Source organism: Mauremys reevesii, linkage group 21 (assembly GCF_016161935.1).
Source record: "Mauremys reevesii isolate NIE-2019 linkage group 21, ASM1616193v1, whole genome shotgun sequence".
Taxonomy (NCBI): domain Eukaryota; kingdom Metazoa; phylum Chordata; order Testudines; family Geoemydidae; genus Mauremys; species Mauremys reevesii.
Genome location: NC_052643.1, coordinates 3,170,298 through 3,187,016, shown reverse-complemented (window position 1 = coordinate 3,187,016; position 16,719 = coordinate 3,170,298). Strand labels below are relative to the sequence as shown.

Sequence of the window (16,719 nt, the reverse complement as noted above, 5' to 3'; positions counted from 1 at the left end):
AAGAGACATTTGGAGCAGTTTCATGTGGAACTGGAGCCACATCAATACAAAAAACAAAACTTCCTGAAGAGTCACATTAGATATCTATTGGCAACTACTAAATCATCCAAACAGTTGATATAATTATAATTATGAGTGGTCTCTCCTTGGAGGTAAAGATTTTCTTCATTACTATATTAGAAGACTCAAAAGGTGTTCTAATAATAAGACAATATAGTAATAAGGGGATTCCTTTGAGGTGATGTTCAAGAATCTGCAAGTGGGCTGGTTGGTATTTGGTTTAGCTATCTTCTCCAAGTGGGATCAGACAAGCATGTAGAAGGGATGTGAATCCTCTTCTCTTTAATAGTTGCCAAAGATAACAACTTTATATTTGAAGTGTGGAAAAATTTGAAGAATTTTTTGTGGATATCCACATTAAATTTCTTTCACATCTACTGAGGTTAAGAAATCTGTGGGGGAAATGGCTAAAACAGAGTTTCCATTTGTAACTTGACCTTGCTGATTGTTTAAAGATCTGAGCGCCTGTATCATTCTGATCCTTTTTTGGGGGTGCACTACAAAAATACGGCACATAATCAATATCTGAAAGTGGTATCTTTTTGAACATAGTTGCTTTGGTTATTTTCTTGATATCTGAGATGTTAAGAATCTGTCCTAAGGGACAAGGCTGTGATTTTCTACTGATGTTTATGTTGCAACCTCCACTCATAATGGTTGCATCAGTACACAGTTACACAGAGTTTTTCTGAGTGGAGGCAGATTTATTTGTGTAGGTCCCAAAGGTTTTCTTTTCCTCCACCATGGCTGGTTTCTCTCTGCAGAAATTGAGAGTGCTGTTAGTTCTGAAATGGCTGCCTACTCAAATAGGTTGGTCTGACATATTTTGTCTGATGTTCTGTAGGGAGATATCTAGTGGCTCACTAAAAAGCTGTCCCACTAAATACTTTGATGCAATCATTAGTACTTTCATCACTTGAGAATTTCCATTCCAGGAGTTAACTCAGATGTGTCTTCTATAGCATGGTGACTTGAAGTAAGCTGCAAATCTGATTCAATGAAACATCCAATACGAAGAATAAAGCCTGTAAGATCTTTTGGGAGATGGTTTTCAGCTCCTTTTTCCATTGCAGGTTGATTGCCATCAGTTCATGTCCAGGCCAGAATAGCTTGAGGATAGCATGTTGTTTTTAAGAAGAGTGCTACAGCCTCACAGCACGGTTCACAGAGAATTCGACCTTCCTGTTCCCTAGTTCTTTAAGGAGGAAGTTCTCCTATGGAAGGTATTACAGTGCCTGACTAGGAATGTCCACTACTGCATCTACATCTTCAGGAAAATCAAAAAAATGTTTTCTTTTTGTGGACAACACAGACTCTAAATTTGCTATTTTAATCCAAGATTTACAGGGACGTTCCATCTTTGTTTTAGCTGCATCATTTAAGGTAAGATGGACATAGAATTAGAATTTTACCTTTAATTTTAATGGCTAGTATCTTCCAGGAAGTTTTTAAGTAGGCCTTTCTTTTCTTTTTTTTTTTAATTATTCCATATGTCTATCAAGTGTGAACTACTATGCTGCCAACCCTTTCAAAAACTTTACAGCCTACCCTGCACTTCTTCCTTCTCCAGATGGGATTATCCCTCCTGAAAGAGAAGGAAACAGAAGATGTTCTTTTACTTAGGTTGTTCCCCCCACCCCACCCACCTACATTTGGATTTATTCTCTCTTGTTCTTTAGAAAAAGAATCAGAAGAACCAGATGATCTCCTGCCTTTGAGTACTGGTCCCGGAGAGTGATGATCCTCACTTACAGAGCACAGCAGAAGCTCTTCATCATGCAAGTGAGACTTCTGTTAATTATCTCCTTTTTCTTGGCCTTGTCCAGATCCTTTGTGCAAGAGTTCTTGGACAGAAACTTGAAGCCAGAAGACTGTAGTAAAAATATACCATGTGTAGAAAATTCAATTCCAGGAGCTTTATGATTCATAGCTGGAAGTTTCCATTCCCTGGCTTGAACAGACAGATAAACATGGGACCTGTAACTCACTACATGTGCAGCTCCAATGAAGGCAGTGGTGGAAGCTGTAGCACAGACAGAGCTCAATTGCTTTTGCCATTGTAGCAGAATTACTGTAAAGGTGGCAGCTATAAAGGATAAAACTACAGAAAGAGGAATTGCTTACTCCCTATAAGACAGCCAGAATTTGCAGACTGCTGAACTCCATGTCAGATATCATTTCCCACTTCTTTAGAACAGCTGCTGCCTGAAGGTGAGCAAGAAGTGGTGTCTTACTGAGGCACTAACTTTTGTGGTGCTTCCTCTTAGAGAAAGGAGGGAGACCAATGAAGATGAAGGACTCTCATGTGAAGGGCCTAGATGATATGGCTGGGGGCTTAACTATCAGGAACACTGTCCAGCCTCAAATTTGCTGAGCAAGAACCATGTCTCAAAGAAGTCTAAATTCCTGACAGTCCTCAGAGCTGAATAAATAGGTCTATCCCCAACACAAGGATGCCCTCAGTGGGTACAGATTAGCCCAAAACCCATTCAAATATCTATATAATTTTAATAAGGTACACATAAAAACTGAGGACCCCCTAAACAATGCATCTGTTAAACTCCAAAACTTGAAATTTAGTAAGAAAAGGCTCTGCACAAACAGAAGTCTGGTTCTGCCTGTATGCAACCCTTCGGGGGCAAAACATTCTGGGAATATTTTTTGAAAAGGAGCCTTAAGTCCCAACAGGAGCTGTAAAGTTCTGGTCTCTGTTACCAAGTACAAGAGCAGAAGGGAAACCCAGTGTAAAGACTGATGGCATGAATAAGAAACTTCTACAGTTACAGATTTAGAAAGTGACAGATACAGATAATAAAAACAGAGCTAACACTTAGCGTAACACACCCAAACCGAGTTTGTAACAACCCATTTTTTAAACTACAGAAAGTGTCCTCCCCCTCAGAAATCATAACTAATCCAAGCAGAGAATATTAAGAGAATATGCTCACTAACGTAAAATTTAAATACAAAAAAAGACCACAGTAAGGATGACTTAAACTGACAATATGAATAACTTAAAGGTGATCTAGGCTTTTATCAATTCAGAAAAGTCCTAAAACGTTTTTCAAAAAGAGACGCTAGTGCTAGATTATATAAGATCACTTGTACTCCTTTGCAACTGTGTGTTGGCAGCTTTCCACTACTACTGGGGGTTACCATAAAGCAACAGGGCAAAGTGCTTTGAAATTGTCCCTTTTTTGTGGTTTCATGTTGTGCTATGTTTATAACTTGCATGTCTATAAATTCAGGAAGTTCTTCTCTTGTCAAGAGTCTGCTTTTGGTCAGATGTGAAAGAGATACTTTGTTTATTTAACACAGAGAATGCTAGATAACCAAGAGACATTTCAAACAAAAATAAAATAATCCATTATAATTAAAAGTCCAATACAAATGTAAAGATTTCAGTATTGTTACCATAGTTAAAATTACACAGCTTTACCTGCAAATATTAACATTTCACAGTACAATGATGCTGCTTTATTTGAATTGTATCGTCATAATTCTCATAGGATGCTAAAATACTTAGGCATAACAAGGATATGTTTAATGCAAAATTTCACCTTTAGTTCTGAGGTTCCTTGCTTTTGAGTTACATCAGACCCTCAAGTTTTTTAAATAGGGTTTTGTAAAAAACTGAAAGGTATTCAGTTTATTTTTTAGAAAGTAATTTTTAAAATGAATTGCTTCCAAGCCAAAAATGTGTATAGGAATTTTTTAGTCCAAAGCACAAATTTAACAGCAACATTTAAACCCTAACAAAAATAAAGGAATTGATTAAGAAAAATTTTACTCAGACAACTATAAAGGCCCTACTGGGGCAACTATAATTAATTTCTGATGTTCTAATTACACATTCAACACACAGCAATACGCATACAACATATGGCAGAAGGAAAATTTCAGTGAGAAGGGGGTTTACAAGTTTAACTTTTTCATTCAAAAAGAAGGTAGAGTGGGAGGCTTCTGAAGTAAACCGCTGCTTATTTTTGTATCCCACGTTCATCACTGCTGTATCTAAAATGCCACCTTCCCAGTAACATATCCGGGTTAATTGGCTACCATTTCACTTAGCATTTGTAAGCACATCCCTTCCCCCACAATGCAAACCACAAGACTCCTGCCTGTCACATGGCTGGAACCCTGCTGGCTCTCTCCCTGTCCTTCCCCCTCCTGCTCTGTAGAAGCTAGGCAGAAGGAGGAAGCACGGCTCACATACAGCCTCTGGGAGGTGGCATTCAGCCAAATCAAACTGGATGATTCCAGTTCAGACTGGTTCTGGAGACACAAACAAGCAATTCCTTGCTTCCCCAATCCCCACTATTCAGATGCAGCAAACTCTCTCAGCGTACAATCCTCTTTGCTTATATACTCTGAAAACTGCTGTCTGACTTGTTCTCATTTTATTCCCAGAAAAATCACATTAAATCTGAACAGCTCCCTAAAGTGCATATTAAGAGAGTGGGTCATTCTCAACACACATATACCTTTTTTTAAACCCCTCCTCTTCCCACATGCACTGAAGTAACCAGTTCAAGCAATTCTAGCAAAGCTTCATATGAACTCCATCAAAGAGTTTTGATTGCAAATATACCTCTGGGAGGTTTAAACCTAGAGAAACAATTAAAATGGGTTTTTTTTTAAATCACACATGAAGATGTGTCACAAATATGGGTAATGATGTAGAACATTATCACCTAACAGCTAAATAAAGAGTGCACTATATAAGAATAAATGCCAGCAATCCCCAGGATAACAAATCCAAAATGCTGTTTACTCAACACTTGAACATCAATAATATACTCTTTGCAATGCAAGTGATTAATACTGCTGTATTTTTGACCAAAAACGCCCCAAAGTAGCTACACCATTTTGCTGACTAGTTCACAGTAGGGTATAAACACAATAAATTATGCTGCCTCTGGAAAGTGTTAGGCAACTAAAAGAAGCAGACTTTCAGAAAAAAGGTAAAACTTATTATGCAATATTATTTTAATTGATTACTCTAAAGAGATCCAGATGAACTAATACAATATGTTTTCTCCCCTCTTCTCTATAAGCAGCCAATAGTTTTAGTGTTCACATTTATGTATTTCTGAAGGAGAGAGAAATAGTTATCACTCTCATACAATGAAATGGATAATAGGCTTATCCTGGTTTCTATCCCAGAGAATAAGCCTAAACCTCAACATTTAGCCTATGTCTACACTAGAGAGCTTACAGAGGCACAGCTGTACCAATGCAGTTGCGCCACTGTAAGATATTTCGTATAGCCACTCTATGCCGACAGGAGACCTCTCTCCCATCGGCATAATTAAACCATCCCCAATAAGTGGCGGCAGCTATGCCAGAGAAAGAGCTTTGCACACTACCACTTATGTGGATGAAATTTATGTCACTCTGGGGAACGGTTTTCTCACACCCTTGAGCAACATAAATTTTGCTGACCTAAGTGACAGTATAGCCATGGCCTTCGAATTAGTTTACCAGCTAAGAGATCATATAATGGTCACGTAATGTATTTTGCATATTTCAACATCAGCATTACTGACCACCTGTGTAAATAAATAAATTTGTTACTCTCCAAGGTGCCACAAGTACTCATAGTTTGATATATATGACTTACACAAAAACAATTATGTGTATACACACATACACACACACACAAAAACATATATACACATATTAGACTTACACAGACTACAAGCAGGAAATTTTCATGTGTCTTTAAAAGAAGGAAGAGATGTCTTGCTCTCTGTATTTCTGTCTCTCAAGAGCAAGACACCTCTTCCTTCTTTAAAGCCATCAGAAAAATTTCTGCCTGTAGTCAATTTGGAGAAACTTGATATACTCCCGAGGGTGACATTTTTTAAGAAGATGATCTGGTTATATTTAGATTAGATGTAGCACAGACACAGAAACATGAACAAAAGCACAAGAACAAAATGAGACTGTTGTTGACTGCTACAAAACTGAGGACACTGGAGCTGGATTTCTTATAGTTAATGTTTTTTTTCCATAATTCACATTTCCTAAGTCTAAGAGAACATCAAAGTGGCATATGCGGATAATTACTGCCTTTGCTATAAATACTCAAAATGAATGTAATTATTTTAAAAAAAATTCTCCGCCCCAGTCTCTCTCCACCACTATAGGAATATACACTAAATTAATGTAAAGAGCCATAACCTACTTTTCATGTATTTATAAAAAGAGATACAAAGTACCATTCAGGTGAACTCTTCATTCCGGTAAAGTTCTTCATTGCATATGACTTATCCGTATGGAATTATTTTACTCATTGATCACCATGACCAGCCCACAAGTATCCAAGTATCTACATTCGCAGCTAGCCTAAATCCCAAATAATTTTTCAACTGTCCCATGCAGAGACATCTCCTAACCCACTCAAAAATCCTAAATCCCATTTTAAAATCAATGATTCATCACTAGCTAGCAGACAAACTTTAAGCAGAAGAGAAGGAGGAGGGGACAATGATAGGGAAAAGTTGGTATTATGGAATGAATCTAAATTTGCTAATTTCTACTTTTACCAAAGGAACAAAACAGAATGTATTCTAGACTCCATGCTCCCAGGAAAGGTTTAACTTTTTGTTGCGCTTATTTTTCCAGCGATTAAAATGCACTAGTTCTTGTGATTTTTTTTGTATATTTTGTGTGAAAGAATCATAAGTAATACTAATGCTTTTATCTTCTACAGTTTCTGTTGCTGTAGGAAAAGGAACTTCACTACTGATCAATTCAAGTAATTTTTTTAAATGACCTCTAATTAATCTATAAATTACCTATTACAACTTTGGGAACACCTTATAAATGGCATAATATTCAAATTCACTTTCAGACACTAAATAGAATTTCTTGCTGCACATTTCATTCAGTGCTACAAAAAAGAACTCTACAAATGCTTTTTGAGAATGAACATAACTACTTTGCATATACGCTGAGTTTAATGCTATAATATTTGGACAGGAGCTTGCACCTTATGGTGCAAATCACAGCTAATTATGCAACTAGCTAGTAAACCAAAAAAAAAACCCCACCCTACCTTGAATTTAAACACCAAACAAACATCCTTCCCATTCTTTTTTACAAGAAACTCTAGTTACTTTATATGTGTGCACACAAAATTCAGAATGATTTCTCTTACTTTTTTAGTCTCTGCCATGAAAGCCCCCTTACTGAATTTTAGATCTCATAGGAGATCTAAAACACTTCTGTCCTCAATGCCATGTGCTTCAATATGTTGCTGAATGAAGATTTTAAAGTTAATGACCAAACACATGCAGCTACAAGAAATGTGCTAACTCATTTGACTTCATAAAATTACTCTTTTTTTAAATAAAACAAAAACCTGTGAATCATTCAGAGATTTTCACACACGTCAGCTTTCCTCTCTGATATTCTGAAAGACAGAGAATAATGTCCTTTTATATTCTAATTTTCTCATTTGCAGGTTCTCATCACAAACCCCCAAAGAAAGCATCCAACAATAACAAAAGACCTCTTAAAATATATACATAAAACGAAGCTCAACTGAAGTGGAATTCAACACACTCCAAACCTATGTAAGACAAAGGTTTGTTTACATTTCCAGAATATGCAGAGCATCTTCCTCACAACATTGTCCAATTAGGGAAAATCTTCTACTCTTATATTTGACCCCTTGCTATGGTTTGTCTTTTTTAAAGAATGAAACTAAAATACACTGTAATTATTTTGATTCAGTTATTTTTCTGCTCATTTTTCCATGGTAGCTTACAGAAAACTGCCTAAAACCCAGATTTTTTTAAGTGCTCAGCATTCAGTAGTTCCCAAAATTTGACACTAAATACTTACATTTGGGTCTAGGAGTGACATGCTGCTGTACAAAAATACAGTTTACTTCACAACTGACAATGGAAAAAGTGAGAGAGACATGAAAAAGAGGCTTCAGGGAGAGAATTATCTTGGGCGCCATTGGTGATTTTCACTACTTATGGCCAATCAACCACAGAATTCATAGTGTTTCTGTAAATTCCAAAACATTTTTAAAATCTTTCACTAATGACCAAGCCATAAAAGGATCTCAAGTATACCGAAAGCACTGAGACACTCTACTACAGTTTCAGAGCTCATTTAATTTCCGAGTCAACCAATGGCATGTATGTTTATTGCAGGAGAAATTCTGCCTTTATTTACATCCCTAAATCCCACTGAAAGCAATGTGAAATGCATTTGGAACTTGGTAAACAATTTTATAGATTATACAAACCATAATAGGATGCATTTCATTCTCCATAGCTCTGCATTGTTAACAGGAATAAAAATAGGAGGAGGAGGTCTATTGAGTAAGAAGGTGCTTTTTCTTTTTAAAAAAGTAGTTATTCTTGAAATTAGTTTTATGATGCAAACGATATAATGTTTATTATTTTATATTCCATAGTTTGTAAAGTGTTTAAAAGCATTGTGTGTTTCTTCAATATGAAAGGCACTATCTGTAAAACTTACTAGTACTTGCTTCATTGAGTCTGAATTCACTGCTTTGGTTAATAAGATCAAAACATCAAAATTTCTCCTTTTCCAGAGACTCATCTAATCTTGCAACATTAAGATAAAAGTTACAGGGAAAATGAACTACCAAAACATAACTGATATTGATAGTTTCTTATTAAAATGTCACTTTGTTCCACTGGGGCAATATTTAGTGTTGTGAATTTCTGAGTTCTTCACTCCAGGTTGGAGATTTTAATGTCTCACAACACTTGTATCCAGTAAATATGTAGGTGAGCTGGGCTTCTGCTGTTTCTTTTCTTTATGATGGATAAAGCCCACGAAAGGTACAGATATTTTTCTTCCTTACATTTTAAGCCTAAGAGATATCAGGCATGTCACATTTGATCTTCTCAGAGGTCTCAGTGATGTTTATTTCAAGTTCTAATATGTCTGAAGGTGTTAAATCTTTAACAAAATGTTTCCTTTATTTAAAATGTTAATTTGTCACTGAAAAATAGGAGATAGGATATTAAGTGAGGCTGTTTTTATGGTTGGCCTGTCTCTTTCTCCTCTTAATTGCTCTTGTGATGTCACCATTTCACTAATTCTCCACTCCTCTTAATTGCTCTTGTGATGTCACCATTTCACTAATTCTCCACTCATCATAGTCTTCCAGCCTAGATAAGAACTGAATTTCTAAATTAAAAAACAGCAAAAAAAAACTCCTTAAAATAAGTAATTAGAAGAACAGAAGGAAAGAAACCCTCTTGGGGCCTTTTCATACATCATAAAGAAGCCAAAAGGAGCAGAAACTCAGTTGTTTTCTTTCCCTTTGCAGGTTCCCTTCAAAATCATTCCATCTTCTGGAATGAGTTCAAACAGTTGTTTGATGAGAGTAATTATTTTGATTAGTGAGTTACCAGTTGTAAAATTCTGTTCACTAAGAGATGATCAGACTGTCTAAATTAATATTACAGTCATAGTGAATTTCTTAAAATAAGAGTTTTCAGTATTTTTCTTTTGGAAAGTAATTGGTCAGCAAGAGAAATATTTTCAGCTCTGAAAAATTACCCTACTTACTCATCAACTGAACTCTTTACCAAACAGTTCAGTTACATTTTGCATTACCATCATTGTGGAATCCGTCACTGAAGGATTTTAAGAACGGGCTAGACAAACATCAGTCAGGGATTGTCTAGGTACATTTGGTCCTGCTTCAGCACAGAAGTATAGACTGACTAGATGACCTCTCAGGGTCCTTTCCAGCCCTACTTTTCTATTAGGCCGTTAAGTCTCTAAATCCATTTACAGTGTTTATCACAATTCAAGAAGGTGAATGAGAATGAGGTCAACAGGATATTTCAGTTTGTTGAAATAAACTCAGTTCCTTGATAGGTTTGTTATCATTACTCTAATTTTGACCACATACACTTTATACTGCAATATTGAAATAGCAGAAATATTGAAGCAATCATCATGCAGTTGACTATATGAAGCCCCTAGGAATTGAATATTAAAGATTTTTTGACAAGCAAACTCTTCTAGAAGTGTAAGGTTTTCTTGTAAAGAAATTGATAAAACTTCTCAAAGTAATAGCAAAGGGTTGTAGTGACATCTCATTAGTAGGACTTATTATTTTTACATAGTATACTACAGAAAATTCACTAGTATTTGGAAGAATCAGTAACTACTACACTCTTGTCTAATAACAGAAGTCTGTTTTGCGATGCATTGTCCTTATGTTTCATGCCTGTTCACTTCTACATTCATGCACAAAATTCAGAATAATTCGTAGTGGGTCTCCCCAGATATTACTGGGGATTAGTACCACATTTTGATAGCTGAGGTTTCTGTTCCTCATGTTTGCTTACTACAGAGGCTGTCTGGAGAAAAGGATTACTATACTGTAGCAATTTTCTTCACACCAAGCTGATCACTGTTTGGTTTCATTTAACAATGCATCCATGATAACCAAAAGCTGTTAACCTACCTGTCGCTGCTGGTACTACTGCTGCTGCTGATTGAATCACTACTTGATGATCTACTCCTAGAGCCGCTGCCACTAGGGGACCTTGTGGGTCTAGATGCTTGGCTAGCCAGCCTCTGGGGAGACTGGGTCCTAGACTGGGACGAATGTGGTGACCGACTCCTGCTGTGCTGGTAATTCCGTTCTGGCCTTCTGCCTCGTACCTCCCGCGTAATATCATCCCTGTAGATATCCCTGTGTACCACACTGGGCAATGTAAACTGCTCCCGGGCCCTAGGTTCATAACGGGGGTCATGAGCATCAAAACGGTTTGGACTTCGACTCCGGGAAGTATAATAGAGCCCATGTTGTAATGTCCGCTCTCGAGGGTCTCTATAGTAATCCTGATCGTAATGTCTTGTCCGATCAAATCCTCCCGTCCCCCGTTCATGGTGTCCATAGGCACTATGTTCATAAGCACGCTCCCTGTTATCTGAAGCCCTGCATTTATAAGGGGGAAAAATATTTAATCAATCAGACAAGGGTAAGCAAAACAAAAAGCAAGTCATGCAAACATTTACTTCAGCACTGACTTTATTTTTGCAGCTGGTTCTCCACTAAACAGCAATAACCTATTAAGCAAACACTGACACACTTAAACATTTTACTTGACTCCAAAGTTATATTTATACACAGTAGAGCTGAGCAATCATTTTGCTTTAATCATAAATTGGGCTTTCATGACCAGTTTCCTTCAAAGCAGAATGTATCAAATTTTTTCACATTTTAATGTGGAATTTGAATTATTTTATTTTTAAGTAAGTCTTTATACTTTTAAGTGAAACCATTTTCTCCTGCATCCATCATCTAGTTTTTAAAAATGTGTTAATGAATTTTAACATTTATTTTCCATCTTATTATTATGTTTCTGCAGAAATATTGTTACAAATTAGGCTATAGCCATGAAAGCCTCAATGCAAAGCATGACCCAGAAGAAAGAAGCTGCTTTCAAAAGGGGTTATATCTAAGGTCCTACTTCATTCGTGATATTGTGGACATGGCAGATTCAGCAATATTAGGCTTCCACCGCAATTTTCTTTTAAATTTGCTTACACTGCGGTCCCTAATTTTGCATACATGTTAAGGTTTAAAACCACACACTTGTTCCCCAATTAATACATTAAATGATCTTGGAGCGTTTTGGGTAGGGGTGAACAGGGCAACCACCCATGGTGCAAAGGGGGCGGAATGGGGGGGAAGAGACTGGGCAGAAAAATGATGGGGGGAGGGAAACAGTAGGGGCTAGAGCAGCACAGACAAAAGGGGGGCATTACCATGCCCCCTGCAGGGCTCTGCCCTTACCAGTTTCCTTCCTCGTTTTTCCACTCTCTGCCCCTTTCCTCCCCACCCCCAGCGGCTTGCCCACCCTGTAGTTGTAGCAAATTGTCTGGTTATCAAAAAATTCACAGGTATAACATAATAGTTGAGAGTTTATATCGTTCCAACAATTTTTTCTTAAACAAATAGGTCTAATGTGGCTTTTCCAAATTATTGCTGTTAATAAAGGTCCATTATTACTTTTCCACAATTGTCCATGTTTTGTCCACAAATCAGCCACAATTATTTGAAGATCATTCCGGGATTCAGATTGGATCTTAGTTATCTCCCCCAGAGAAACCCAGAAAATTAGGTTATCTTCTTTAAAACGTTTCCATCCTCATTACAAGGAATTTTGATATTATCAGACTTCTACACCTGAAGTCCTGGGTATGTTGCTCCTCCTAAACAAATATTTTGATTGCTAATATCAGAAAAATAAATTGCTAAATCTCAAGGATAACTATCAAAGAGGATGGAGGTCCCAAAAGGGATTAAAACCCCACATGAAGAGAGAGAAATTAGCTTTGCTGGGTATTTTTAATTGTTAAGATTTTCAAATTGTTATTGCAGTCAAAGGATTTATATATCCTCCCTATGTCACTGAAACACATTGGTTTAAAGTAGCTAAGGCCCATTCTGTGTTTCAATATTAAAAACATTTTGTACATCATTGGAAGACAGTTCTATGTTCTAAGAATGTTAGCGTGCTATCTCAAATAAGGGTATAGTTTAGTCAGGTACCAGGATGGTATATCTTCAAGACATGCCTACAATATGGACAGATTAAGAATGATAGAGAACACATCAAATGTTTGAAAAACATTTTCACAATTATAAATATGCCAGTGTCTAGGTTAACTTCAAAATCTAAGTATCCATTTTATGAGGAACATTTTAACCTCTCCCCTCTAACCTTCTAAGATTCTTCCTGGAGAACCAATTAATTATCAATTCCCTGGATCTTAATAACCCAACTCACTCCATAGTTCCTCTTCTTCTGCCGCATCATAGGATTTGTCTTCTATCAAAAAATCGGGAAATATTTCAGTTTTTTCAAACTGGTAGCTGGATTAGAATCTTCCTTGATGAATATCTTTCAAAAGTTACCTCAGTAATTTACAAATATGCCCCACAAAAGCCCTGGATCCATAATCCCTACAGTATACCCATCCTATGTTTCTTACACTGTGCCTCACCTTAAGGTTGCATACCAGTAAGAGCCTGCCTAGACTGCATTTTTTCGTCCCAACTCTCTTTAAAAAAAGCTAACCACACTAACAAAATGTAAAATAAAATCCCAATAATTTCTGTCCTATTTAAAATTCATTACATATTCTTCTACTTCCTTATCTGTTGCTTGTAACTATGGCATTAGAAAACAATTTCAAGGCCTAACAAATAAGAGTTTCTCTTTCTTTCCCCCTTTTGAAGGAACAAGATCAACAATTTTATCAATGATTGCATTTAGCATCCTATCAAATGTTAGCCAGTGAAAGATAATTTAATGATGTAACAGAAAAAGCAATACTGCTAGAAGGTTACTGTTATAGCTGACATAAAAGAACAAAGTCCTTATCCATTAAAAGGACACAGAAGACAGACACAAGAGCTAGCAGAGCTGAACATCTAATAGCTACAGTGCTTTTCTGATTTATCTATTAGTACAAAGAACTACTGGAGTTAGTGGAAAGAGAGGGTTTGACTTGGGTTAGGAGAGGGGCTAATATACACAGGGCAGGGCATACCAACCTTTTCCAAGTGTGGAAACACGACCTATATTCCCAATTAAATCTAGGGAGAGAACTGTGAACATAACTTCCCCAATTTTGGCCCCTCTTATAGGGGTAATCCACCTTCTTAATGGGTAAGGGTGTCAAATGATATTTTAGATGAACCAACAAGAAAAAAAATCTGAGTGACAAGATAAAAAAAATCCACAGGAAGTAGTCCCAAACTGAAACCATAACTCTGAAACCCCCAGACTTCTTTCTTGAGACAGTTGACACTTAGAAATGCATCCATTATTTTAATTTCCGGCCCTAAGTCTGAATCAAGCAGCTGGTAGAAGTACACCCAATGTATGAGGGAATGCATCATGGCTGGCCACCTGGTATCCTCTATCCACCTTTGTAGCCATCCAGCCCAGTCAATTTTGATTGATGTATCCACAAACTGATTATTAGCACCATGTCCTTAAAACTAAGTACCTTTAACTGTGCGGTAGCAAATGGCTTTTTAAGATACTAGATAGTAATCCACTCCCCTTGGCTGTACACCATCATATACATCTTGGCTGTATACCATCCCATAAATTCAAGGCAGTGGTTCTTATTCCAGTACTTTTAGAAGGACTATAATTTCCAAATTTTAGAAATGTCCATCTTTTTTTTTTTTGGCAATACCATCAGGAAGAATAATCCCAATAACCTGGAACTGATGTAGATCCAAAATGGAAACATCAAAAGCTGCCTTCAATCTTCTTCATCCAATATGTATTTCCATGCCTAAATGTTGTTTGTAGAATCCAAGATGCTGCATCACTGAAGTCTACTAGAAATTTTTGGTGACAATCCAATTAATATATAAACTGTATACAGTAAAAACTGAGGACTATGCATCAAGCTTTCAAATCTTATTTTCTAGTATTCCGAAGATACTCCATATAGAACTTGTGCTGCAGCAATATAGCTCCATCTGGTAGCAGTGATACATCCAAGTAAGGCCTTAATTTTATCCAAAAAATGGAATCATTACTTCTAGAAGAATAACTCCAATATCGATCCTGGCCACAGGAAATCTTCCATCTTAAGATCACCTTATTTCAAGAGTAGATATCCAACCAGCTGCAGAAAACATCCTCTATGGATCCACAAGATACCAGCCACTGGGATAGGAATCACTTCCGTTTCCAACCCAAAATAGGAAACATAGATAATTCCCAAAATTTTAAATCCATCTGGGGGCCCTATATATGAGTTTGCGTTTCTCACCATATCAAATACAAAATACCTGCCTAGAGAAACCTTGGAACTTACCCATCAAGTCTCCGCTCATAACGTCCTTCCCGTGCATGAAGTGATGGTGGGGGGCCATAAGCGGGGCCCCCCCCACCTCCTCTGAACCCAGAAACCTCTCTACTACGGGATGCTATGGAAACTGTATCATCCAATCCCCGAGCAGCACTCGGAATGGTTCCTGGTTCATTATAATCCGTCCGTAGGTCTCTATCTCCCATTTTGTTGACAGAGTTGTGTGCCTTCTGCGCACTTTTGATGTCCACAAAATCCACAAAGGCTGCCACTCCACCTTCTGACCCCCTTTTGGGGAGAATTTTGACACTTTCGACACGTCCATATCTGCAAAAAACAAAGCAAAGCAAATATATTAATGCTAATACTGAAGTGTAAAAAATAATACATATTCAAACAATAGAGTCTTCTAAATAGTAAGTAAACTAATTTCAAAATAAGGATTTGGGATTTTTTCTAGGCAGCTGTTTAAGAGGAAAATTACCATTTGTACTTTCAGTAACTATTTTCAGGCTTCTTTCCATTTTGATCTGAGAAGCATTTCTGGTTAAGCTACCAAGAGATCCATCTTAATAGACTATATTCCAAACAACATCCTGAGAAGCATTTCTGGTTAAGATGGATCTCTTGGTAGCCTAATAGGCTATATTCCCAAACAACAACATCCTAAGAAATAAAAAGGCATTTATAGTTACAATGGTACTCTAGTTTTTACTCTGATTTGACAATCTCGAAATAATTAGCCTTATAAAACTGTCAAAATAATTACAAATAAAAAAGTTGCAACACTAAGAAAAAACTTGACAACTATTTTACTACTCTGATCTAAATTTAATTAATTCAGGGTTAAAACAACGTTGTTAATTCCGATACTGATTTCAAACTTATTTATTTACAATAGCTTCTTAGTTCACTTGTAAAGTGTGACTCACAAATGCACCTCTGGACTATGCTACTAGAATTCAACTTTAAACTCTCCATTATGAAACAGTAACACACTAGTTACATTCATGAAAGCTTTAAGAAATACTAAGCAGGGTGTTGTCACATATGTTCTGATGTTAAGTAACCGCAACACTGTATAAATTGTAACCATGGCTTATTAATAAGAGCAAGGATTTAATGAATTATGGATATGAATTCAACTCCTTGCAAAAAAACTACAAGCAACATACTACAAGGACTTGTATAAACTGATACAAACAAAAACATTTTACAAAACGGGAAGATGAAGAGTATCTTGTGTTAAATATGTTTTTGAAACAGTTTAGAGGCACTATGTATGCCAAGCTCCACATTAAAATTTTGAACAGCCAATTCACTCAGTCAAGAAGTTTCTAAAAAGCAGATAATGGCATTTTATTGGTACGTTCATTAGTTACAAAAAATAAAAAACACTTCCAAAATGTAAAATGCAGAATTTGGAAGCTCTTGACAAACTGGGTTGGAACATGCAAGAGAAAGTGTAAGACATTTATAAATTGTGAAGAGAAGGATATTACAAAAATGAGTATTACTGAGTCATGAGGATACAGTAAGTTGCTATAAAATTTGTGATAAAAAAGGTAAAATTAGACACAGTTAAACCTTAAGCAATTATCAAAGCTGTTCTCAGCTACTTGCTCCAGGAGGAAAAAGAGGTCACAATCAATAGCAAGCATATCATGGGTGAAGATTATTTCAGGAGCTATGTTTGACTGCGTTACATGCACAACTTTCATTAGTAGTTTAAACCACATTGCAAAAGCTACTCCACGAGTGGACTTTCCAATCAAATGCTATCTAAATCTAGAT

At 36.6% G+C, this 16,719-nt stretch overlaps 1 protein-coding gene across 6 annotated transcripts in view; it reads right to left on the bottom strand.

Annotated features, from left to right (window-relative positions):
- SPEN (spen family transcriptional repressor) overlaps positions 1–16,719 on the bottom strand; it is a 113,074-nt gene that overhangs the window by 55,555 nt on the left and 40,800 nt on the right. For 5 of the 6 annotated variants that reach the window (XM_039508990.1, XM_039508987.1, XM_039508988.1 and 2 more), the window contains exons 2-3: positions 14,932–15,252; positions 10,541–11,017 (exon numbers count right to left, since the gene is read on the bottom strand). In XM_039508990.1, coding sequence (XP_039364924.1) covers positions 10,541–11,017; positions 14,932–15,131 — 677 coding nt within the window. In that variant the 5' untranslated portion in view covers positions 15,132–15,252. Of the gene's footprint in view, positions 1–10,540; positions 11,018–13,645; positions 14,190–14,931; positions 15,253–16,719 lie in introns of those variants that run through there. The other variant, XM_039508989.1, reaches the window with a different exon arrangement.